Source organism: Patiria miniata, unplaced genomic scaffold (assembly GCF_015706575.1).
Source record: "Patiria miniata isolate m_02_andy unplaced genomic scaffold, ASM1570657v1 HiC_scaffold_6, whole genome shotgun sequence".
NCBI lineage: Eukaryota > Metazoa > Echinodermata > Asteroidea > Valvatida > Asterinidae > Patiria > Patiria miniata.
The window spans coordinates 3,330,015-3,356,694 of NW_024037073.1; the positions used below are offsets into that span (position 1 = coordinate 3,330,015).

The window sequence follows — 26,680 nt, forward strand, 5'->3', positions numbered from 1 at the left end:
TAAATTTTGTTTTGGTTAGGCCTTTGTATTTCTCACCCTATAGCGCAGCTGGATGTTGGCAGTCGATTTCTCAAGCGTGGTCGTCTCTGTATAACTCTCCTTGTTCAGACTGATGACGTATCGCACAATCTGGGACTTGTCTTCTAGCTGTTGGCCAACGTGGGCAGCTTTGGAGAAATGAGCCTGAAAGATTGGACAAGTTAATTTGGTAAAAAATCAAGGATCAATAATATAAGTAATATTTATTTCTTCTTTCTTTTTAACTGGTTTTTTATTTCAGATTTTAGTAGAATCAACAGGTCTTGATACTTGTGTTGTCCAATCTCTATAATAACTTGGCGGAGAACATTAAATCAGTTGCAAAACCACCCACTCTCCGAGTCAGTAATTGTTTTCTCAAGAATACGATGACAAACCTCTGTCTAATGAATAATGGAATGACAGTTCCTCAGTTGCACAATCATCTGTTTGATTATTGAAATTGGTCGTCTTCAATTAAAACAGATTTAATATGTCAAATGGTCGAGTTCAAGTACTTTGCTTCTCGAGTACGAGTACCATGATTTCGAGTATTTTAATATTCCAGTGCAAGTGCAAGTATTCTCAAAAAGTACTCGAGTTGTACTCGACTATGGGTACCAAGTTAGAGTACTCCAACACTGGCTGAAATACCTTATGTCTCCTGAGGCAATTCTCCATCTCCTTAGGATCCATCTTCGTCGGTTTCACCCTCTCCTCCTCATACGATCTCAGCAATCCCTCGGCAATCTCCACCCACCCCTCTGCATCCTCCATCCCCTCCTCATACTCTCTCAGCGCCTGCGACATCTCATTCACGGCCTTGGCCCGAGGCGGGATGGCGTCCCTGACCCCCGTCAGCCGGTCCTTGACTGTCCGCAGGGTGCCGACCATGACGGCCGTCTCCTCCTTGGATCGCGTCTTGACCAGGGACTGGGCCAGTTGGGACAGGTGCTTGAAGCTGAACTCGTGGCCGGGCACCTGGCTTCGCAACTCCTGTAAGTTGAGGATTTGTAAGATGAGAATCAAAGGTTTGCATGGTGGACATGATCAATGAATGGGAAGTTTGAGGTAACACCATGTGAATGATATCTCTTTGTGAGTTGTGTGGTTCTTCAGGAGACTGCCCTATGACGAGCAGAGCATACCGTTCGAAACGTCGAGTTAAACCAACTGGTTCTTCTCAGAACTACGCAACTCACAAAGAGATATCATTCACATACTACTACTTGTGTGTATTTATAAAGCGCATGTATCCACCAGTTCTGGTGCTCAAGGCGCTACATAATTATTACCCTGCTCAGTGGGTCAATAAAACACTCTAAATACGATCTCAGCTCCGGGGGAGTATACAGCTCGATGCTGCCATGTTGGCGCATAGAGCAGCTAAACTCAACCCCAATAACCACTCTGCCCTCACAGGTACCTAATTTACTCCTGGATAGGGAGAAGCAATGAGTGACAAAGTGCCTTGCCCAAGGGCACCATAACCCCAGGCTGGATTCGAACCCACAACCTGCAGAATTACCCACAGACTACCAATTAATGCTCCAGACCACGAGGCACTCCATCAACAAACTGCCCATTCATTGATTTGTAAGAGTACAATGTAAAGGCTGGCTCATACTTCAGGAAAAGGCAAATGCAAGGCAAATTTGACATCACAAAAGAGCAATGTACTTCAGATATGACATACAAGTTAGAAATCCTATGAGCTGCAAACCATGTGAACAGTGCACATTAAAATAATTCGGAGAATTTGGAGAACTTCAGAAATCATTTGAGTGAAATTTCAGTGGGGAAATTCTGTCAACTATAAAAAAAAATTCCGATTCAGATTCACCAGAAAATTTTACCAGAGTTTCGCAACTTTTGCAACTTCACAGCGCAAACATTTGCTGTGACGTCACAAAATTTCTGAGTCCCCAAGTACACTGAAATATAAGGTGATATTGCATGAATCACAACTAAGCACCATAGATATGTAGACTGAGTATTTTGAATGAATAGGCAAACAAGTATTTTGACAACAGAATTTGCCATAAGTATAGCAGAAAAGTACTGGCTCAAAATAGTAGTTGAGTCCGCTACACAAATAATAGAATGCTTAAGCAGATTGTTTCTCCATATGCTTAACATACCTCTCTATAATGATTAGCAAAAGTTATTAAATGACCCTATCCAGTTCCTCAGAATTAATTCAAGTAGTGCTTCATTCTTATTTTTGTTTCGGGACTCAGAAAAAGACTTAAGGCATACATCAAAAGTGGGGTAGCAAAATATATCAATTGATAAATATCTAATAGACATCAACTTACATCAAGTTGCTGGACGTGTTCCTTGATGACACTGTAGTGGCATTCCACGGGTTGCAGCACACATTTCTCAGCTTTGTCTAGCCAGACGTTGAGAGACACTACACGGGATGTGAATTCCTGGTGAAGCTTCTCCGACTCATTAGACTTCATGTAGACCTACAAACGAGAGCCAACAACAGTCAGATAAACTGGTAATTCGTAGTGCACTTTGAACACCCAACGAAAGCCCAGTACTTGCTTTACTATACTGGTAATGGAGGCAGTGCCTGCAGACATATTTGATCCAAATTGGTAACCGACCCTAGCAAAACTTACAATTTTTTCTCTCTTAAGCTCTTAAAGGGGCACTGAGAAAACCAAGATTGTAGAAGATACAAGAGTATGACAAAAGTCACTGGTAAAATTATAATCCAGACCTGTTCATGCTTTGACCAAATGTGACTTGGAATTCACCAATCATTCAAGGCGATATTCAAAGGAGTTAAAACGTGTTCAACCTTTGTGATGTCACAAGTTCACATTCACTGTAACATGCAGCCAAAAGTACATGCAGATATCTGACAAAGACCTCAGCAGATGTTTATGCACTGATGTTGTTGTTTTGAGAAACAAGTCATTGATACAAGTAGATCCGAGTAAACAGTGTTTTCTACTACGTTTTATTTTACCTAAAATTTACTCTAGAAACATTAGAGACACCTTTCATATATACATAAATTTGGGGGGCTAATTGTCCATATTGCAGCAGAAGCTGATTTGCAAAGGATGCAGCTACAACATGGTCGAGCCTCAGGCATGTAAAGGCGCCTTTGGCAGCTGCCAATACGACCCATGTCTGACCACGGAGCCCAGCCAGATCAAAAGTGTTGATTTTTCATTTTTGAGGAGGGAGGAAAATCGAAGAACCTGGAGAAAACTCTCATGGCACAGGAGTGAATCAACGAACCACTCTACTCACATATGACCCAAGTCGGGAATCGAACCCGAGCCACAGCAGAGAGAGTGAGCGCTTTACGCACTGCACCAACACACCACCCAAATTATACTGCAACATATGCATGTTGCCAATGTTTGTGAGATAAAATATATAATTCCTTATATACGAATCATCGATCATTGAAACTGTGGTACACTAATTACGATTGCAACTAGTTCTATCCACTAACCTTGGCTGGTTCAAATGTTTCTTTCCATCGCCGGTTGATGAGCAGCAGCTGTTGTTGGATGCTCAGTGACGCTGCCTCATGACAAGTCTCAATCAGGAAGTTACCAGACTCATTCATGGCAGTGTGACGGTCCAGCCATACAGATAACTCACTGAAGTAATCCTGAGGGAATCAAAAGGGAAATAAACGAATAACACAATTATTACATACTTTAAATTACATCAGAAACTAGTACCATTTTAAAATTGAGTTTTGCCCTCACAGACGTAATTTATTTATAAGTGAGGTTTCCTTGGTGCTTTCAGAGACCTCCTACTCAGGAAGGCAGATGCTAAGCAACCAAAGACCTCACAAGGATGGAATAGAAAGTCTTAAGGTACTCGGTCCTATTACGGTATAACATCATAATCAAAAGGGTATTACATTAACAGTTAATTTTAAAAATATGATCCAAATTAGCAATGTTATCATACTGATCGTGCACATATCAAGCTTTAATGACTGTCATGTCATGATAAGCAATCTGCTGTTTGTACACAAAATCAAAGTGGGAAGCGGAGAAATTGAGGATAACTTCTTATCTTGCAAATATTACTACACAGACACCTTCCAAATTTTGGTTGTACGTTTCCTTGTCACACAATACAGGAACGGTTAAAAGGGGATTTATGCCATCTTTGTAGTTTGGTCCCCTTCTACAAAGACAGGAGTTTAAAAGGATATAAGGGGAGGCAGGACACTGTCTGGTTGCCTCGTTAAGACGAGGGGATGGTGAGACAGTGGGAGGGGCCAGGATACCATTACCACATCGGAAGTAAGGCTGTGTCTGAATTACTTGGCTATGGCTTGCACTTACACGCAAGTCTATGTGCAGTGGCTGCAGCCGCTTCCCATAGACTCACGTGTAATTTCAAGCCACAGCCAAAGAATTTGCACATGGCCTAATTACAACAAAAAAGGGTATGGTAGAAGAAAGGGAGGGAGTTAGGACACCATCACCATCTTGGTAGTCTGGTTCCCTTATTATAAATAGAAAGGAATGTTTGAATTTAAGGAGGGGGGTTAGGACACATTACCATCTTGGTAGTCTGGTCGCCTCGTTGCAAGACCTTCTCTGCCTCTTCCAGCCAGGGTTGGAACGAGCCGACGTTGGTGGTGTAGCACTGCCAGTGTTCTATGACGCTCTCCAGCATGGATTGAATGCTGGTGATCTCCACGGTCAAGTTACGCTTCTTCTGTTTCATGTCGCTAAGGAAACGCCGCATCCCTTCTCGCTCTTTCTCTGTTGGGAATCAAAATGTATCAGACTGAAAGGTATGCGTTAAAGTTCAAGGCACAATTTTTCTTATAAATAACACTTTATTATAATGCACCTAGTCAATTTCCCTTTGTGGTTTATTTGAAAATTTGTAATAAAAGTCGTATCCTCCCTGAGTGAACCCTGTTCGCTATTTACCAGGTTTGAAGCATTGCCAATGTTGTTAGCATCATGACTTTGGGCGTGATCCCTGGCTACATGGTATATACAGGATTATGGCTTCTGACTAGCGCCCTATGAACAAAGACACTGACTATAATGGGGAACCACAAATATAGGGATGGATAGCTCAGTTGTTAGAGCACCTGGAATGGCAATCCGGTGGTCGCAGGCTCAAACCCCGCTTCACCTAATTTCTTTGTTCAACTTAAAATGACTTTTTTCAATTGCAGAAAATATTGTGACCAAGTGATCTGATGTATTGAACTCAAGAGCTTGAAGATGATTTTATGGATAGAAATGGTTGTGATTGATATAGTTTTGGTGCCAAAAAGATAGCAACTTAACCAATGGTTTAAGCAATGTTATACGGGCGTGATGAGCAGGGGTAATAGTAATCTACCACCTGGATCATAAATGTTCTAATTTGAATGCTTACATTTTTTTATGTTTAATAGGAATTTCACGGACTGGAAAACTTGCAAATAAGATTTGGCGGGTACCTGTTATAAAATCTATCAATGTATAGTTTTCACTTTTGAAATGTAATATTCAAATGGAAAACAAGCACAAATCCAAAACCTACGATCCAAATATATATCCAAGAATCTGTGACTTGAAAAAGCAAGCAATGACATATCTGTGTGTTGTTTTGTAACCTTATTTTACATTCACTCATACCATTGGTGATGGTTTTGTGGTATGCCTCTGTAGTCACCTCCATCTGTTGTAACGTCTCCTCATACTGCTCAAAGAACTGATCCTCAATGATGAAAACCTACAAACACAGCAGACAAATTTAATACAATCTTTAAATCATTAGAAAAGTACTACATGTATGTCATTGAAACTTATCACATCACTGCAGCAGATAATGGAGGTACACATGTACTTTAAGACAACATGTTGAACTGACACCAACCAAACCTTTTTTCCCATTGAAAAATATTCAGTCAACAGGTTCAAAAGAAGTTTTTAAGAAAACAAAAAAGGAATACTCAAATTCTACAAGACCATGTTTTCATTTATTTACAGTGGTCACAACTACAATAGATGAACACTTCACGCTTTGCTTTGTGTTTTGATGCAGTTATTCTTTGTCAAAAACTTTCCTCATAATTATCTGCTGCAATTTCCACTAAAATACTGGAAGATAAATGAAAAGTTTAAATAAAATTATATGGAAGTTTATCTACAAACTAATGGCCGCGGAGTAAAATTTTTATTTCAATCCCCGCTAAACATCTTTTCACCTCAACAGCAACGCAAAAACCCATTCATGATTTACAACACAGTATCACTCCGTGATTGTCAGGCACCAATCAAGTTGTTGTATGGGGAGTTCCACAAAAAAAGACGAAAATCTCCAGAAATTTCATTTCAGGTATTTCAATTACACAAACTAGCCAGCATGCCCCCCCCCCCACCAAACATCTTTTCACCTCAACAGCAATGCAAAAATCCATTCATGATCTACAACACAGAATCACTCCGTGATTGTCAGGCATAAATCAAGTTGTGGTATGGGGAGTTCACCAAAAAAAAAGAACAAAACAAGTCAGGTGTGTTTACAAACACAAATGCCCCGCAACCGTGACTGTTCCCATGACATAACACCACTCTTTTAACATCAACTTACATGTACCTTGGTCACATGGAATGTTCATTGACAGCATTAGTGTCTTCTGTAGGTTTTATATGAATTAATCCCTAATCCCTATGATCTCAGAATAAATACAAGATTTCGATTGTTTTAGCCACTGTGACCTTGACCCTTGACCTTTTGGCCCCAAATGCAAAAGGCTTCTTAGGATTACCAAGGACAATCCACAAACCAAATTTGAAGTTCATATGTAAAGTATTTCTCAAGTTATCGGCGCTGACAAAATTTCTATTGTTTCAGCCACTGTGACCTTGACCCTTGACCTTTCGGCCCCAAATGCAATAGGCTTCTTAGGATTACCAAGAACAATACACAAACCAAATTTGAAATTCATATGTAAAGTATTTCTCAAGTTATCGCGCTGACAAAATTTCTTTTGTTTTAGCCACTGTGACCTTGACCCTTGACCTTTCGGCCCCAAATGCAATAGGCTTCTTAGGATTGCCAAGGACAATCCACAAACCAAATTTGAAGTTCATATGTAAAGTATATCTCAAGTTATCACGCTGACAAAATTTCTTTTGTTTTAGCCACTGTGACCTTGACCCTTGACCTTTTCGGCCCCAAATGCAAAAGGCTTCTCAGGATTGCCAAGGACAATCCACAAACCAAATTTGAAGTTCATATGTAAAGTATTTCTCAAGTTATCGCGCTGACAAAATTTCTATTGTTTCAGCCACTGTGACCTTGACCCTTGACCTTTCGGCCCCAAATGCAATAGGCCTCTTAGGATTACCAAGAACAATACACAGACCAAATTTGAAGTTCATATGTAAAGTATTTCTCAAGTTATCGCGCTGACAAAATTTCTATTGTTTCAGCCACTGTGACCTTGACCCTTGACCTTTCGGCCCCAAATGCAATAGGCCTCTTAGGATTACCAAGAACAATACACAGACCAAATTTGAAGTTCATATGTTAAGTATTTCTCAAGTTATCGTGCTGACAAGATTTGTCCGGACACACACACCCACACACCCACGCACCCACACACACACACACGTGTGTAAATGCCGGCAATCGTGGACGCCCCATTGTCCCTAATCCTCTTTCCTTTGTTTGTACTCTAACTTTTTAGCGACAGCTCTCATTGGTTTTGTACACGATTTGAGATCGTGGACGTTCGGTCAATCGTGGACGTATTGTTTGAGCCCACATTCTTTTGTCCTACGTCCACGATTGCCGGTGTTTACAAACGCACCCACACACCCACCCACCCACCCACCCACCCACCCACCCACCCACGGAAGGACAAGGCGGAAACAGTATGCCCCTTCGGCTTCGCCGCGGGGCATAAAAATCTAAAGGAATTCTCATTTCAGGTATTTCAATTACACAAACTAGCCAACATGCCCCCCCCCTCCAACCATCTTTTCACCTCAACAGCAACGCAAAAACCCATTCATGAGCTACAACACAGAATCACTCCGTGATTGTCAGGCATAAATCAAGTTGTTGTATGGGGAGTTTCACCCAAAAAAGGACGAAAATCTCCAGGAATTTCATTTCAGGCATTTCAATTACACAAACTAGCCAGCATGCCCCCCCCCCCCCCACCAAACATCTTTTCACCTCAACAGCAATGCAAAAACCCATTCATGATCTACAACACAGAATCACTCCGTGATTGTCAGGCATAAATCAAGTTGTGGTATGGGGAGTTCTAAAAACGAAGAAGAAATCTCCAGGATATTCATTTCAGGTATTTTAATTACCCAAACTAGCCACCCCCCCCCCCAATTGGTTATATAGTGGAATGAATGAATTCCAAAATTTGAACTTCATTGGGACAACAGCCTGTCCCCATATTACCGGTACTTTGCATTGATGGTGGACAGTCCCATGTGTCTAATGACTTCTGTTTAAGAACAGCAAATGGAGCTGCGTGACTGTTTGTGAGATCTTTGTGCAGGGACGCGTCTTCGCATGAGTGGCAGGTGTACACTACAGCAGCAATACATTCACATCCAAGTACCTCTTAATTCTCCCTTTATAGCCCACTGATCTCTATATAAAGACTGGATAGCTAATAAAGAGCCGCACAATGTACGAATTTGACGCCATATTGGTGAGACCGGCTGGTGATCTACAAAGGACAAGTTGCCGTCTTTATAGACAGCTTGATTTCTTTTGTAACGTCGCGGCTCACTTGACTTATATTTTGGCCACCACCACTGACCAACTGACCAAGGTTTACTACAATTTTTCTAACGTAGTGGTTACTTTTATAATGCCGCAAATCACTTTTTCGGCGTTTTTGAAATAATAATCACTACGGAAATGTGTTCCTTTTAGAACATCATAATATGTGTACGTGACCAAAATGCGCGTCAACTGTTGATACAACGCGCGCGTATTTACGCGTAGAACGTTCGTATTATACGCGGCCATCTTCGTGAGACCGGGGGCGAATTGGTCAATATGCAAAGTCTACTGTGTGAATGTTGTATGCATATCCGCTATCCAGTCTTTATATAGAGATCAGTGTTATAGCCAAGTGAGGGGGTATTTATGCACAAAGTCTATTATTTCTTACCTTGTAATTTTTTAGCAGTGTGACCACGCTCTCCTTGTTGCCGTACTTCACCGTCCAAGCCTGCAATTGTTTCTCGGCCATGACGATGAACGCCAAGAGACGATACTTCATCTCCAGGTACTCCAGCTTAGTCCCTCGGTTCTGAGACGCTGCTAGGACCCTGTTAAAGCGTTCGGACATGTCTTGGAAGATGGTCGGCGGGACGTTCTCTGCCAGCTCGGTGCGGCTCAGTTCCAGGAAGGTTTTGTGGACCCTGTTGGCGTCTCGGAAGTGTTCCTGTGAATCACAAGGAATGAATTACACAATGCATGTTTGTCAAGGTATTACAGCAGAGAAGTGTGGTAAAGGTAAAAGGTAAAGGGGGACGAACCTGTGTTCAAAGGAACAGAGTGCCCATCTCTCTTTTGAAGCGATTGGGCCAGACTCGAGTCCATGAAATGCTGCTGTGGGGGGATTGCCACACCTCCTCCACAGTGAGTCTGTTACCTTCCCATTTAACACCTGGGTTGAGAAGAGTAATTGAGGTAAAGCGCCTTACTCAAGGGCACAACACGCATGGCCACGGCAGGGCTCGAACCCACAATCTCACGATCATGAATCCTGTGCCCTACCGCTAGACCACACGTGCCCTCGAAGAGAAGTGTGCATGGGTGTATATTCTGCCTCCGATGGAATGGAATATTGACCAATGATTAACAGGTACACTAGCTCATAAATATGCATGAAATGCAATCTAACCAACTATTGTTCTTTATTTGTTGACACAAACCTGATGAGCAATCAGCTTCCTTCTCATGCTGCTGTGGGTCTCCTCCTGTGACTGCAAGGGCGTCAGGTCATCGTCCAATAGAGCCTCGGCCTTGTTAAGCCACTCCCCGCACGGGCCCAGCCCACCGGCTAGCCCCGCCTCCACAGACCGCTTCCACTCCGTCTCCTTGCCGACCAGCTTGCTCCAGCGTGACTCGGTGACGTCCAACTGCTCATCTGAGAGAGTCAGGAGCAGTTTCTTCTTCTTTTTGTCCATGACGACTGTCATTAGGCTTTGGCACTTTTTGTGCTCCGCTTGGAATTCCACAAATTGCTAGTCAAAGAAAATACAAGTGGGAGAATAGGTACAAGATTATTGTTTCAGGTTAAGGAGAATGTGAACCTTAAAAAGGATAATTTCCCTAACTGGCTTGAATAAGAAATGGGAGTTGCATGTAACATAACAGCACTAGAGCTTTAATAGGAGAGTTGGTAAAAGTCCATCACAAATTGTTCAGTCTAAAGTAAAGTCACAAGCGTTTGCTTTTCAAATGAACTGTGACAAAAGCATGCTTTCTATCACTCCTCTGTAACTTGTGGCCTTACTTGTTGTTTAACTTGTGATTAACTGTGATGGGCTTGAAATTTGACTTGTGAGGGGCATAACAAACTACTTGTCAACAAAACCAAACCACACTTCTGTTACACTTTCATTTCAATGTTAATTTCTCTTGCAGTAAGTTTTAGCAATAAATAATAAATAATTTTTTTCCAACTTTCACTCGGGAGGTAACACACTGAGTATACAGTGTTTATCGTCGGTGAAGGGCATGACCTAATTTGATTTACATCACCCCGACGCAAACTTCCCTCTTTTAAATAGATAAATAATACCTTACCACATCTCAGTCCAACTCCTTGTATTAGCCTCCTAAATTATCCATGATTAATTACTGTGAAAAATGTACTAGGGTCGATCACTCCAAACGATTAACAGTATGGCATTGAGGTTGATGACAGTCAACAGAGTACGTGATATATTGTGTAGCAGCCATCTTTTCTGATCATAACTAACACAGATCTAATTACACACTGATGCTTAATACCACAGAAATACTACACTCAGCAAGAACAGAAACCCGCTAAGCATATATCATATATTAGCATAATTCATTGCCGACTGCCATCATGAAGTGCAAGCGTGAATTCAATTTAAGCTTAGTGCTTTACACTGCTCAGCAGCTGGTAATTACAACCCAGACGTAAACAGTGCGAGGCAGCCCAAGAATTTCTGGCCTCTGGGAATGAGGACAGCAGCTGTCTTCAAGACGTCCCGGGAGGACTGTCCTGACATTAAGGATGAGACGGTGATGTCACAGTTTTAAAGGTACTAGACACCATTTACAAAGATTCAAAAATGAAACTGCCAGACTATTATGAAATATCCTACTTAATTAGAAGTAAATAATAGGACCAACCATCATGACCATCCTGTGAATTCATTGCACCTATAGCTGTCACGTTCGAGAAAAGAGGAATAACCATCATTACCTTGTGATGGTTAGGGCTAAACCATCGCAAGAAAAGAAAAAAAACCAGATTTTTTCAAACACTGACTGAATTTAGTTTAGTTTTCAATCGGTTACATATCCGTGAACGAGAATTATTTTCCCGGCTGACGGACTAGGGATCAGACCACAAGAGGATGCTGGTCAAAATATCTTAATGAACAATGTGGAATGAAGGACTTTTAAAGAAAACCTTGCTTTGAGTTGGAAAAATGAAGATGCATTTTCACAGTTTTATCCAAAAGTACACCTACTGAGCTGAAAGTTTGATAGGTATTTGAATCAGCAAATGACATTTTTTTTTTTAAATGGTGTCCATTAACTCCAAAAGTCATGTTATGTACATGAACTGATTGATAATCATACATGTACATGTATTTACTGGCTCTGATTAAAGGAATATTGCTGAATCTTAAAGGAATTCAATCTTAAAGGAACCTGTTCTGAGATGAACTTGGTCTTGTCTGGTTTGTGAGGAAGAGAGGTTGGGCAGTAAAATAACTGATATTGTTGAAGTTATTACCTTTTTAGTTGGTTATGTTATACTGAGATTGTTATTTGGTCTTGGTCTAAGTGCAGGTTTTCTAACCTGAAAGTGTGGGGGTATGAAGGAGGAATATTTAATTTCAAGTCGTTTTTTAATTTCACGGTGATTGTTCACTGCAAATGGGCCACGTCACCAACATCAAGCTAGCAATTACATGTACTATATTAAGTTGAACAAAGAACTAGAGCTGGATTTGAACTTGCAACCTCAGCAACACTGTACCAGTACGCTATAAGGCGGTCTTATTTTTCATTGAATTTTGTACCTATTTTTAAATATATTTTGTATGTTACATGTACCATTCAAGTTAGGATTGACAGGCTTTCGAGTCACAGTGTTTTATTATACTTTTGTCAATCCTGGCCAGCTTGGATTGAATTGTTTTTGTTTAGTTTTGTTTACTTTTGTGGATTGCTTGTTGTACCTTGTAATTTGGCCGAATAAATAATAATAATAATAATAACAACAATAAACGTGAGCCACCCAACCCTATATCACAGTCACTGAAGTTTTTATTATTTGATCACTAACAAGTCATTTCTTGTATGGAAACAACCAAATTGCAAGTGAGTTCAAGCATGAACTATGGTTGACTTTACCTGAATGCGTGACAGTTGGATTACCTGTGTTGACTAGTTGAAACCAGACCAAGTTTTGCATCATATAAATTCCAACTGAACTGTTTCATGCGAATTGGCATATTAATGACTGTGCAATATGCCAGAACCATATAAGTGATAATTTGCAATTTAACGTCAATTAGCATCATTGAAGCGCAGTGCTCTTAGGCACGGGGAATGTGGCATAGTGGTTAGGGTTCGTGACTTATGATCAGAGGGGCAGGGGTTCGAATCCTGCTGCTGGTCATATGTTGTGTCCTTGGGCAAGCTAGTTCATCCCCACTTGCCTCTCTCCACCCAGGAGAATAAATGGGTACTGGCATTAGCTGGGGAGTAACCTGCGTTGGACTGGCATCCCATCCAGCAGGGAAGAGAAATATTCTCTGTCGTTTCATGCCGGAGACAACGCCGGCCTGATAGGCCATATTGGCTTGTGACACACTTACATTCTTACGCTCAAATGTGGGCAATAAAAAGAGATCAACTGCTGGTGGAACCATTGATCATGCTTGAACTCCTATGTATTCCAACATGACTCACCGAGTACTGCTCTTCTTTGGTACGCTGTTTCTGCTTGGCCGACGTGATCATGGCTTCTCCTTTCACCAGCCACTCATTGATATCATGACAGATCTTAGCCTCCTCGTCCTTGGCTTTATCGGCCTACGGGTCAAAGGTTGAAGGACAAAGTCAATGGTCAACGTTAAAATATTTGTCACTTTCCAACAGAAGCCGTGTCCGAATTACTTAGCTACGGCTGGAAATTACACATACGCCTATGGCAGCGGCTGCAGCAACTTCCTATAGCCCCCGTGTGTTATTTCCAGTTGTAGCCACGTGATTCGGATGCGGCCAGAACTATTACAAGAACTGTGCCCAATTCATGACTCTGCCTAATGATAACTGTATGCCGAAAATCCCTCCTAACTAAAGCAGAAAAGTGTGCCCTACTGGAAAATTATGTCACAGGTTAGCAAGGAAATTTGGGCATGTATACATCTTGTAACTAAGTTACATGTAGTACATGTACATCTACAGTAGCTAACAGTGTTAGTGCAGAAATTCCACACTAGTCCTGTTAGCAGAGAATGTAATCCTAAGCACAAAATCCTGTGATAAGCAGAGCCATAAATTAGGCCCTGAAAAGAATCATTTGTGGCCTACTTGAGAGAGCAAAGTGAAGGTGTTTCCTTGAAATGGACAGTTTGCGTGAACATGGTTTGGGCATTTCCATGGTTACTCACATTACATTTTTGATGTACTTTTGATTTTCCTTGGGCTGTAATTACCTTACTGAAAAGGTTTAATAACTGCTATCCCCATGGTAGAGTAGACCTAGACCTACCTAAGCACCAAAGATGACATCCAGAAAAATGTGTTATGTATGATAAACAAGACGTACAAAATCGGTTACTCACATTACGAAAATGTAACGTGAGTAACCGATTTTGTGCGTCTTGTTTATCATAAATAACACATTTTTCTGGATGTTTTCTTTGGTGCTTAGGTAGGTCTAGGTCTACTCTACCATGGGGATAGCAGTTATTAAACCTTTTCAGTAAGGTAATTACAGCCCAAGGAAACTCAAAAGTACATCAAAATTGAACGTGAGTAACCGTGCACTTGCCTGTTTGTTGCCTCTGATATGTATACTGGGTCATGCTATATATTTAGGGTCCGACTTGTGACATTTTTCCTGTCCTGTTACCTTGGTACTTTGTAATTTGCCATTCAAGTACCATTAATAATGACTTCAAATGATTTTTTATTTGTTGGATAGATAGTTTGCTATTCATATTCTCTTGGAGGATTACTGCATGAAGGAGTGCATCAGAATTATAAAATCATAGATGTCAGATGTAACAGGTATAGGGGAAAAAAAGGGGACCCCCAATTTATACAATGCCCTTGCTGCACTTGGGCTAGGCAATATCAGGAATCTAAAATGACCATCAGCAATGATTAAACTGGAACTTCTGGATCAAGGGAAACAAGAGAAAATAAGATATCTGGACAATAATTAAGATATCTGGACAATACCTTGCTCCCTGTTTCTGGAAATGCTTTGAAGAATTGTGAGACGTAAGTCATGATGGATTTCTCATCTGGCTTGTCCACATCAACATCTGCAAAGAGAACATAATGTCTCAAGTTCAACATAACTGTTTTTCTTTTATGCATCAACTATCTAAAACTGGCTCTCAAAACCAAATTCACTGATATAGGCCTATTCATCCAGTTTTTCCTACACATTGCTTCACTATGGAACTAGAGCTTGTTTTCTTGTTGATTATAATGTGTCCCAGTTCAAGTGTAAATATCAATACTTATCTTTCTACTAGATTGCTTTCTTTTTTTCTTCTCAAATTCCTTTTCTATCCCTTCTTTGTGTAGCCCTCACCTTGAGTGGCCCTTTAAAAAAGGGGCCTTGGATGGGAGACTCTCATAAAAAAAAAAAAATTACAAGACTTTAAAATCATTCCCAAAAACTGCAACGGATCTTCTAAAGTAGTTGCTCCTAAATTTCAAACATTACTTTCAGTTACTTAATTGATAGCTTTATAACAATTTAAAATGCCACTCTGAAACAGTGTAGGCTGGTCCGCCAGCCCACCAACAAAACAGCCCCCTGCTTGCCCGAAAAAATACTAACAAGCCAGATGGTCCTCAAGCCCACTTTTCAATCACAAAAGCAACTTGAAACACTATCTCACCTTGAGCATCAAGGAGCCTCACAATGCCCAGTTCCTGTTCTGCAATGTTGAACGCTTCGTCAAGGTTCTCAGCATTTGTCCGTTTAGGCAACATGGACAGGTCGATCAGGCCCTCCCGTATGTTGTGAATCAGAACATTGAAGGCTTTGCCATCTCTCCAGCTTGGACCAAAATCTTTGATCTCTAACTTCATGCCCGAACTGTAAGAGGACATCCAAACACAAACATATTAATAGACAAGTTATGTACAAAACATTAAAATGTAGCAACAATTTCTGAAGTCTTATAAGTGCGACCTATTATAAGTGTGACATTGAGTGCTGATTTGAAATTTATACGTTTTTTCCTCCTGCTAAAATGTGACTTACCCAGCAGCTTTGGATGCCTTCTGAGCCCAGGCAAGCAGTGCCTTCTTGGCCGTCAGTTTCCCTTTCAGCTTAGACACAGCCTTGGCAGCCTTCTTGGCAGGTGGTGGCTCCAGGTAGCTGCTGCTGCTAGGTCTGGGAGCCTCTGGCTTGCTGGCGGTGGATGATGTGTCGCTGGTGCTGCCGACACTCTCCATGCTGCCCGTGCTGCTGGACATGCCGGATTCGGCCAGTTTCTCCAGGGCACCAGCATTCTGCTCAATCTGGAAGGAAGATGATCAAAATTCATCATCATCACCACACATATGAAACTTGACACGGTTAAGTCAACGATTCAAAGTGATGTACCCGTAGTTGAGGTACTTGTGATGGATCACAAGTCCATCACAAGTCATCACAAGTCATCACAAGCTATCACAAGCCATCACAAGTCAATCACAAGTCCTCGAGTCCTGAGACAACTTACAATCTATTCAAATTAAATGTTACAAGTGCATTCCTTTGTTATTGTTCATCACCTGTTAAGGGTGATTGGACTTGTGATTCTGCTCGTGATTCTGCTGGTAATTTGACAGCGACCAGATTTACGATGTACTATGTTGTGATTTCTCACAAGTGGCAACACCACTGCATTTACTTTACTCAGTCTCTGAGGTATGTAAGTAAAGCAATAAGAACTCAAGATACCTACATGTGGCTTATTAAAAAGATCAGTAATGAAGAGATAATTCCATATTTGGACAAAATGTAGCATATAACATAGTGACTCAGAATGAATCTAAGTATTAACTTGACAACTTGTAACTCATAACTTGAAAATTTGTAATGGGAATTTGTAATGGGAACTTTTAAATCATGTCTGACTGAAATGAAATGGTGGCTCCAAGTTTGTTGCACTCTGTCACAAATTACAGAGGCAGAATTGCAACTTAACATTGATTGTTCATGGCAACAGATTACGTGTACATTGTACATTGTCTTTGATATTATAGTGTAGGTGTGAACAGTTACTTATTTGTGTCAAAGCAAGCAAAGACTAAGGGCCAATTTCAAAGCTGCAACCATGCCAAGTTAAACAACAAAAGTAAGCAGCTTTTGCATCCTACAGCCCTGAACCATCACAAGTTTAGCAAATTAAGCAAATTAAGCAGCTAAAAATAGCCTTTTCCCCCTCTTCTTCAGTGTGCGTAATGTTTGTAGTATCCAGCGTTATGCTTGCAGAAAACTGTGGACTTAATATCAGAAACCAATCAACTATTTAAGTGCTCACATACAGTGCAATCTTGTCTACAGAGAAAATTACACATTGCACATTAGACACTTCAAGTACCTGTACATTGTAAGATTCACTACATCTTGTTTACATAAATGGACTTTTTTGTCCATTTTTATATAAGTAATATTATTTGTTCTCAAAGATTATAGTCACGATCCCAGTCTAAAAGTGTATCTACATGTGTGTCTACATGTACTTCTACCTTAATTTAAGTGCACAAAAATAGAAAACTTATTTCAAGTGAAGACTGCATTTTAAAGAAAGCTACATGTAGTTTCCACTAAGTTAGTTTCCACACTGCTCTTCAAGCAAGGTAAAAGTTACACCGAAACTGTTAGCAAATCCGAAGAGTAATATGCATCCCTTTTATTAGGTACTGTAGCTGTTATCAATAAAAAATCCCAGCCCCATGCTCCATGGACATGTACCTGTATCAGCTCAACAATTTCTCAGATAAGCAGTGTGCCAAGTCTAAATTGTTTACAGATGCAAGACATTTCTGAAATGTTATCTGTCTGGCATGTACTGGGGAAACCTTACGTGTACATGTAGGTAGGCATACACCGCATTATGGGGAAGTTTTTTTATTGTTGGCAAATTAGGACTGAGTTATGGGGACTTTCTGCCGTCCCCATAGCATTTTCGGTCCCCACAAATACCTTGCACAGACGAGTGTAAGTCCCCACAATTACGGAACAAGAATTTACATTTTTGTGGGGATGAAGCCACTTGTAGCCATTTACATTTTTTTTCATTAGTATATTTCGCACATTTTGATGAATACAAAAACAGAAAAACAGCACCTGGGGTCTTCAATAAAAGCATGGGTACTTCAAGCTTGTAAAAATCTCAATTCGTTTTTTTTTTTTTTTACATGTACGGTACAAGTTTCTTAATGCATCCCGGTTTTAATGCTTTCTGAAGCCAAACTGCTTAGTAATACTTGGTGTCAGTACAACAATTTAACAAATAAATTTCAATGCATTTTCCTACTCCAAGATGTCTTCCAATAATTGTGAATATAATTTTTGCAAACTGATGCCAATAACAATGGAAAGAAATACATGTTTACATCTGTCCTTCAACTTTTTTTTTTAAACACAATTTTATAAAGGTCGCCAGACAAAAAAACCTTGAGAAAACAGAACAGAAGAAGTCTCAAGATTGTCACAACACATCACAAAACCACAGCAACAACAGAAAGGGTCAGAGTACTTTATTCCACACAGGCCATACCTTAACAGGGAGAGCCAGAAGATTAAGAAGCCAGACTAATCAGAACAACCTAGGGCAATAGATAGACTCCGTTCTTTGTATTTCAATATATTGACCTCCAACACTCAGTCTTTATCAGTTTGTTGCCTCCAGCCTGAATACTGCTTAGGTTTTAACTACAGAACATTGTGGGAATTAGCGTAGGCTTCATGAATCTGTCATCACAGTCATAAAAACCAAAATTTTTAAAGCCATACATTGTGTACACTGACTTGAAATTGAAGACAATTTTGTGTTTTTATTTGAAAAAAAAAGCAATATTTTTTAAAGGGAGTTTCTTTTGATTCACTTTATATTAAAGAAAAAGTGAAAAACTAAACCTAATCATTTGATTCAGTTTATATTAAAGATGGGCAACTTTAATACTTTATGATGGCAAACAGAAATGTGCACTTCAAATGTGACAGATGTACAAATCATAGGCATACATGTACATCATCAAGGTCATTAAGTATACTGTGTTTCCCTTGGTAATTTCAAGGTCAAGGGAAATCTACAAAATTTCTAGATCTTTTTGACAATTTCTTTTCTTTTCAAAATTTCTTTGAACCATACACATTTTACTAGAAGCCAAAAGCTAATAAATCACCGAAGTTGAACATCACTTCCTAATATTAACGTCAGCATGCTTTTAAAATCAACTAAAAAGCCTTCTGCACTGATACAAATATAAAAACATTCAACTCCTTCACCTTACAATTGACACATTTTATCAAAATCTGTCTAAAAATAGCAAGTTGCCTGGCAACGTTTAAACTACAAAACACCTTCCTTTTATCATTCATTTATCAATTCAGCATTCACGAAAAAAAGGCATGAATGATCAGTCCAAAGTCTCGTTTCAAGAACACTTGACACATGAATGTGATCAAATGAGAAATAATCAGATAAGAAACCCAACCCTTGCGCTATTATTGACATGGGCACGCTCTAAAAAATTTTTTAGAAAGAAAGAAAAATACCTGGTTAGGCTAAACAGCAGCTCTCTCAAATGTATGAATATAAGTCAAATTTTAAAAAGTCAGGGGTGAGATTTAAGGGGAAAATGAAAAATCCAAAAATAATCAGTGCTCGGAGAGTTTTGGGGCCTCTATATCTGATGTCACCAGAGCAATGTAGGGTCTATGGTGTACAGTGTACGTACAATGTGCATGTTTGTATTTGCCTAATGGCACCCCTTAAAATGTCCATTTCTAAAAACGTTTATGATAAAACCCCAGGAATTCCAGAGTGTAAAAGGGATTCTTCAAAAATCCTGACAAGTCTCAGCCCTCAACGTATTTTTTTCACCTTAAAGTCCACCATCTGCCTTTGTGAAAACTAAAATATGAATGAAATCCCAACAAAGTAACCCCAAAACTATGGGTTCTATTTTACTAAGAACACTGTGTAGAAAACCAATTTAAGCACATTTTTTGTAGAAAACCAATTTAAGCACATTTTTTGTACTTGTACAATCTTTAAACAAGAAATCCCATCTAAATACCACTTCAAAAATACTGCATTCATTTGATTTTTGGCAAGTTTTGGCTGGTTTGACTGTTGTCCAAATACTGGACAAAAAGCACAATAGTACTTTGTAAGTCAAACTAATGAAAGGGATCAGTATGAACTTATTTGTTTTCACTTCGTAAGATATACCTGTAGGAACATGTAATACTTTTTAGCATATATCCAAATACATGTACAGGTACATGTAGTTTTCTATAATTCTATTCAAGTCAAGGTCCTGGAAAGCATCTTTACATTTTTAATTTACGCTTTAACCCACGCAGTGTAAAATAGGATAGCCAGTGTATTATGCAGACTTTCTGGTTCTGGTTGACTGGGATTGGGCCTCATTCACACTGTCACAATATATGTGTACAGATGTATATATCTCAAATGGAGCTTCTTTGAAAATTATTTTTAAGCTCCGGCAGGAGCTTCTGTACATGTCACTTGGTGGTTGGTTGGTCTGTCCTGAAAATTGACCAAAAGCATGGGGGTGGCATTTTTCGGCGTCACATTTGTCGGCGTCGCATTTTTCAGCTCTGGCGGGGATCCTTTTGATCAATTTCATGCAAGACTTCTTGCAACACGGCCAGGGCTTATTTTGCACTCACACTTGTTCCTTTACTTTCTGCTCTGGGTTGAAAAGTACATAGGGGTTGCTTTAACTCCACCCCTCTGTGCTTCAACAAAAAGGATCTCAGAGTAGCGATGTTATTCAGTCAGAACTTTGGAGGCAAGATTTACAGTTGAATAAACTCTCTGCAAAATCAAATTATCAAATAAACCACACAGGAAACCGACGAGTTACATTTTACTATTTAAAAGTTGAACAAAGAAATTTACTGTAGTAGGGTTTGAACCTGTGTTTCCTCCTCAATATCTACCAACTGAGCTATCCAGCCCTATGTTCCGGCGTTTTCCCATTTTGTCAATGTCTTTGTTCAAGGGGCACTATGGTCAGAAGCCATAAACCTGTACACATATGTGTATGCCGTGTAGCCAGGGATCATGCCCAAAGTCACGATGCTAGCAACATTAGCAATGCTGAAAATCCGGGAAATAGCAAACAGGGATCACTCAGAAAGATAAACACTTTTTCCCGGTATCATGGAGGTCACAGGTTCACACCCTACTCAAACCAATTTCTTTGTTCAGCTTCAAAATTCTTAAAATATTAAAGTTAAAACATTCAAAACCATAATGTGTACACAATACTGTACCATTATTACAAAAAAATAACAATTAAATGAGGTGATCGGTACATATTTTTTGAGTACATGTATAGTGTGTAGACTGTACGGTGCAAGTGCCGTATAAAGAGAAAGGTAGGCCTACATGTACTGTGTGTACAGTGCACAAAGTCTGTACATATACAATGGAACATGGAACAACGTGACAATTTATATTACTGAGGTGGTTTGGTGCAGACTACAGTGTAGATCAGTTTTGAGCAGGATAATGTGTACGGTGCATAAAACTTCACATGAACATGTGCTGATGTGCAGACACTAATCTTGATTATTCATATCGGTACTTCATGTGATTCTGATAGATGTGATTTCTGTTTTTGTACACAATAAATTAATCTCTGATCTGGTTTTTGCAAATTATCAGATCCAAGTTTCCTACCTCCAATATACATGTTTTAAATTAAAAAATGAAGGCCGGGCCGAGACAACATGATATCATTCTAGTAGCTGTTACATTTTGTGGGAACAATTGTCAATTAAATGAAAAATAGTCCTCATTACCACTTTAAGGCAACAGCAGATAACTGCATTTATCCTTCCGTACATATGCTGCAGCCAACATGCACAAACCTCCAGACATACAAATATTAGCACAACACAGGCACCTAAGCGCGACTGACCCATTTTCCACAAACACAGTCAATATTATTCTACATATTAACCAGATCAAGTCTGGTCCAGTAATCATATTTATAATATACCGGTAACTAGAAATAATTTGACCAAAAAAAGAGGGTAGTATACATGTAGGCGTACATTTTATGCTCAGCAGCTGTGACAAAGCTTGGTTACAGATGTGGGGTGTCATGGGTGATGCACAACACACTGCCGTAGGTCATGCGAACATTGATGAAATAAAGCCAAAAGCTTGTTTTTCAGTGCATGAGGCAGCGTGCCAAACTGACAAAGCGATAGTGCATTCGTAAGCGAAAGCGTGTTTCTGTGAGTGGGCGGCCATGTTGCAGTATAATGTATTCAATTGCCTCTACTAAGAATTTACTAAGCTTAGCCTACAGAGCAGCGTTTATTTATTTTCTTAAGGTCGTCTAGACAAAGCTACCCGCATCTTTCCATGTAAATTGGGTCGTAAATGTGCAAATAGGTCACCAGGTCTTGGCCAGGGACAAAAATAAAAGCAATTGCTTATATCCTGGTAGGAAAATTCAGCCATTAATGAAGTCCTTCCTTTGCATAAGCTGGTTTCAAACATGGTAAGACATTCAGCAAACAAGCCAAAAAGAAAGAAGCTGTAAACATGAAGAAGTGCATGGCATACAATTCTCCTAAAATGCAAAATGTAATATACATATATACCGGTATATGCAATATGGGTATATTCAAAATTCATTTGAATATATAAATTTACATTGCAATAATTTATATATTTGAGTACATGTATGACCTTTGAGTATTTTAAATTGTAAAATACAGCTTGTTATTTGCATTGCCTAACTATCACATGATCAACATTTGTCAACATAATTTCTGAAGAACCCAGTTTCAACACAAAATGAAATAGGGGAGGCCAATCAGTTACTATCATATTAGCAAGTATTTCCACTTTTGTTTTAATTTGTTGTAATTCATTTTTGTGTGTGCAAATTCCAAAACCAGTGTGTACAGGTAAATCAACTTGGAGTCGTTTTAACTTTAATAGTGAAACCAATGGGTGGTTTCAAAGTTAAATTTCATTTTCAGTCAAAGACGGACATAATTTTTTCTTAGCTGTCAATTTTGGACGGTGGCTTGGAATGAAAATGGATTACCAACAACAAAATGCTTCATGGTTTTACTACTGGTAGCGCCTGCGTGTCGATTCACATGCACATGTAAGCCCTACCGTGGAACACATTTTGGGGTGTTCAAGTAAATTCAGGGAAAACTGCTGATACTTGAAGTGTTTTAAGTCCTACGTACACTAACTTTAATAACAAATATTGGTATCAATTTTGCCAATTCACACCAAAAATATATATATTTTTACGGCATGATAAAAAGCTGCCATTCACATGCAGAAACCCCGCACCATAGAGCCTACCAAAATGGAGAATACACTGCAAACTGATGGAATAACACTTTGTCAGAAAAGAACACTTTGTCAGAAAATGAAAAGTTGTCCATGCAGAAGCAAAGCATAACAAATATGCCAAAGACTGGCAAACACATAAATGGACATAATAATACAACAATGCACAAACCATAGAATCATGCTGCACATATCCAACATGAATGATGTACCAATATCTAGCAATAAAAACAATTTGCATTTCATAAGCCTAAAATAACAAAAATAAATAATTTTGTTTTTCAAATAAAGTAACTAAAATTAACAAAGGCAACAATATTCAGGATATGTAGGCACAACATAATTCATAACTGAATTCCGTTCAAAAGCATTATTCAAGTCAATCCACACTGGGTTTCTCTTGTTTTGAAGTGTAAAGATTTTATGAACTTCAATCTTCAAATATAGGGCCTATCAATTCAAATAAATCTAACCATTAAATTTTCAGTCTATTTCAAAAACTTCTCATTTTTCCAATGTCTTTCATCCAGACGAGTTGGTCCAAAGTTTCCTTTGCCTAAAACATCTCTAAACATTTCTGAATGAGAGGCCAGGCCATTGCAGGTTATACATACACGTACCGGTGGTACCCACATAATTTTACGTTGATATCAAAGAGTTTATAAATACCCCTGGTTGGAGAGAGGTAATGTGGCAGAGGAAGGGTTTGGTCTGCAAATGAATTTGAAGCCCGCACCCAATAGCCACCAACCAACCCTACGTTTTTGTAAATTGAAAGCCACATTTCTTGTTCAGTGATTTGTCTAAACCAGTCTTTGTTGGTGCTACCGGAGTACCAACCGGTACATGTGATCAAGCTGTACTTTGCTATACTTGCAGGTTGCTCTCCCTAGTACCTTCTACAACATGTAGTTTTATATTTACCCAATGTACTGTGCATTTCTATTTTAGAAAGAAAAATCACCTGCAAGCATGTACCCTCACGTGTGAACTTCACACCTATGGAATGAATAGCTGCAGACATATAATACACAACCAGTGTGAATCAACATTGTTGGGGTTTTTCTAAACATTGGTTTTGCCTTCAAGCATTGGCGTCAGCTCTAACTTAAAACATAAATGCCTTTAATGTTCAAACCAAAGGAAAATACCCTTTAAAATTACCTCATACATGTGTATCATAAGATTTGATGTTTTTGAAACGGAATGCATGTACATGTACCAATATTGAGCCTAAATGCCCCAAATCAGGGGCCTCAAGTCTCCTGTAGCCAATGCCTGAGAGAGAAACCGAAGTTTCAGAAAAACCCACACAACTTGCTTTTAATAATTTCATTCAGTTAACTAAAACCAGCCCTTGCACATTCCACCATTGCAACAAGAGGCATACACAATGTCCATTATTTGTGCGTCAGCAAGCAACATTATACCGGTATAAATGAATGCTGCACTCACCAGCACTGTGTGTTTGATCTGCAAAGGTTTCACACCAAGAAATTTCAAGCGTTAGTTTTTTTTTTTCACAACAAAGCAATCATATTTCAGCCATAGAAAATGATACACCCTCATAGGAACCTCTACTTTTTGTGCATTTTTTCATATGGAGTGACAAAATTGCTAAAATTCTCAGGAAGGGAGCATGACAATTTGCTGAAGTACAGTGAAAGGGTGGGGGCGGGCTGACGTCATCCGATGAAAACATCTAATCATTTGCACACCAGTTTTCATCGGTTGCTATATGTTACCATTCAGCACTCCAGACTCAAGAATCATTGAGTTTCAAGAAAATAGGTCTGGGAGCTAGATAAGCCATTGTAAAAAAATCCCAGGATGTTCGCGTATACATGTACCTATACTCTACATTTTGAGAAAACCGAGAAAACGTATGCACAAGATTTGGGGTCTTGTAACTGGATTCCATTGCTAACTCATGTACCTGTACCCATGAGTTCTTTTATCAATGAGTTCTTTCTTCTGAATGATACCATTTCAGGCAGAATAATTTCCCAGGGTTTTTGGTACCATCCCTATCTTTACTTTTTCAGTTGGTCCTTTCCAGGTCATTACCAATGTTAATACGTACATGTAGTAAAACTCTTATTTGTTTTAATATGCATGAGTGTGGCACTGTGGATTGTGGGTTTGAGTCAAGTCTGCAAAACCTGGCAATTTTTATTGCAGGTTCCTGGAGTGCTCGGTGAAGATGTCAGTGAAGAGTTAATACATTCAAATAATCTGTGGGGGGAAAAAAAACTAGTACAATCCAGCTTGTGCGTGTTGTTTGTCCACTGCAAAAATCAGAAAGCAAGTCTGAAATATGAACAGAAGATGAAGAAAGTTAGAGCACGACAAACTGCGAAGATTAGCTGTGGGGAGATAAAGAAGGAAGAGAAAGCGCGTCAAGAGAGGGCGCTGTGACTCGGGTGATTTGCGACTCCTAGCGGCACTGGTGCGGCTACCGCATGGATGGAATGGTCTACCAGGAAACACATGGCATGATGGGATACATGAAGTTGGACCTCTGACCTGGGACTGGTTCCACATCGCCAACAGCCTCGTCATTTGCCGGATGTTGCAGCCGCAGAAGAGGTGCACGGCGGCGACCTTTGACCCTTGGGATGAGAACAGGCCAAACCAGAAGCCCCCCTCATCTGTATCCAAGAGGTCCTTCATCTAGCGTGCAATTATAAGCCATGCATATTTGGAAGGCGGGGTTACTATGGATACACACACTCATGGCATGAAAGGAAAGCATTTTTTTTTTTTTTGGTTTAAATTAAACAACATAATGTTTAACAATGACAACAAAAATAAAGTAAAAATAATCCAATTTACATGCCGTGGTTTTTAAAGCATGCACGAAAACATGTTTCAGACTTGTCTTGTCCCCCACTCCAAAAATAAAAGATACGACATGTTACCGGTAGGTGCAAAAATAAAATTCAGTTGATTTTGACGTACATGTACGACAGAGGTACTTTTATAACTTGTTCTGAAGATTTGTTTTATGACGAACTTGACATAATGCTACTTTAGCCATGCATCTTATGCAAAATCATTTATAAAAAGCTGGACATCCAGCCAATTGAAATCAAACCAATCGAATGGTTGGGAGCAATTTTTTTTTTGAGGGGGGGGGGGGTCGAGAAGGGGGCAGGTAAAGTAATGTATTAAGCCAGTATTAGCATGCAGTTATTCAATTCATGCACTACACTGCACATGCTCGATTCGATCATGTGGAGCCGCTATCCACTAAATATTGCTTACTACATTTACATCCATGAATCATACATGTATTATTAGCACTGTTGTTTTTGTAGCGGCACCTGTTTCTGCTAAGCAGCCTCCTTCAGTGCTTAGCGAGTTTCAACTCAAAGAAATTGACTCTAATTTCTTCAATAAGCTGGTATATCTTCTACAGCAGCCAATAGCAATGATACACTACAAAGTTTCAAACTGTGAATTTGAGTGCTCAAACTTTTTCAACCTGCCAAAATTAATCACAGCAAACTCTACCAAATGGTGCACACAATCTGGGACGCTTTTTACTTTTTCTAACATTTTCTACGAAAAGGCAGAAAATGTTTTTTTAAAAGCTCTGGATGGTCACTGTATTACAG

At 39.5% G+C, this 26,680-nt stretch overlaps 1 protein-coding gene across 1 annotated transcript in view; it reads right to left on the reverse strand.

Annotated features, from left to right (window-relative positions):
* LOC119742728 (nesprin-1-like) overlaps window positions 1–26,680 on the reverse strand; it is a 91,562-nt gene that overhangs the window by 43,248 nt on the left and 21,634 nt on the right. The window contains exons 6-17 of the mRNA XM_038218893.1: window positions 15,743–16,002; window positions 15,375–15,574; window positions 14,701–14,786; window positions 13,201–13,323; window positions 9,948–10,259; window positions 9,179–9,454; window positions 5,661–5,757; window positions 4,579–4,784; window positions 3,503–3,664; window positions 2,337–2,492; window positions 673–1,014; window positions 37–183 (exon numbers count right to left, since the gene is read on the reverse strand). Of these exons, the coding sequence (XP_038074821.1) occupies window positions 37–183; window positions 673–1,014; window positions 2,337–2,492; window positions 3,503–3,664; window positions 4,579–4,784; window positions 5,661–5,757; window positions 9,179–9,454; window positions 9,948–10,259; window positions 13,201–13,323; window positions 14,701–14,786; window positions 15,375–15,574; window positions 15,743–16,002 (2,367 nt within the window). The remainder of the gene's footprint in view (window positions 1–36; window positions 184–672; window positions 1,015–2,336; window positions 2,493–3,502; window positions 3,665–4,578; window positions 4,785–5,660; window positions 5,758–9,178; window positions 9,455–9,947; window positions 10,260–13,200; window positions 13,324–14,700; window positions 14,787–15,374; window positions 15,575–15,742; window positions 16,003–26,680) is intronic.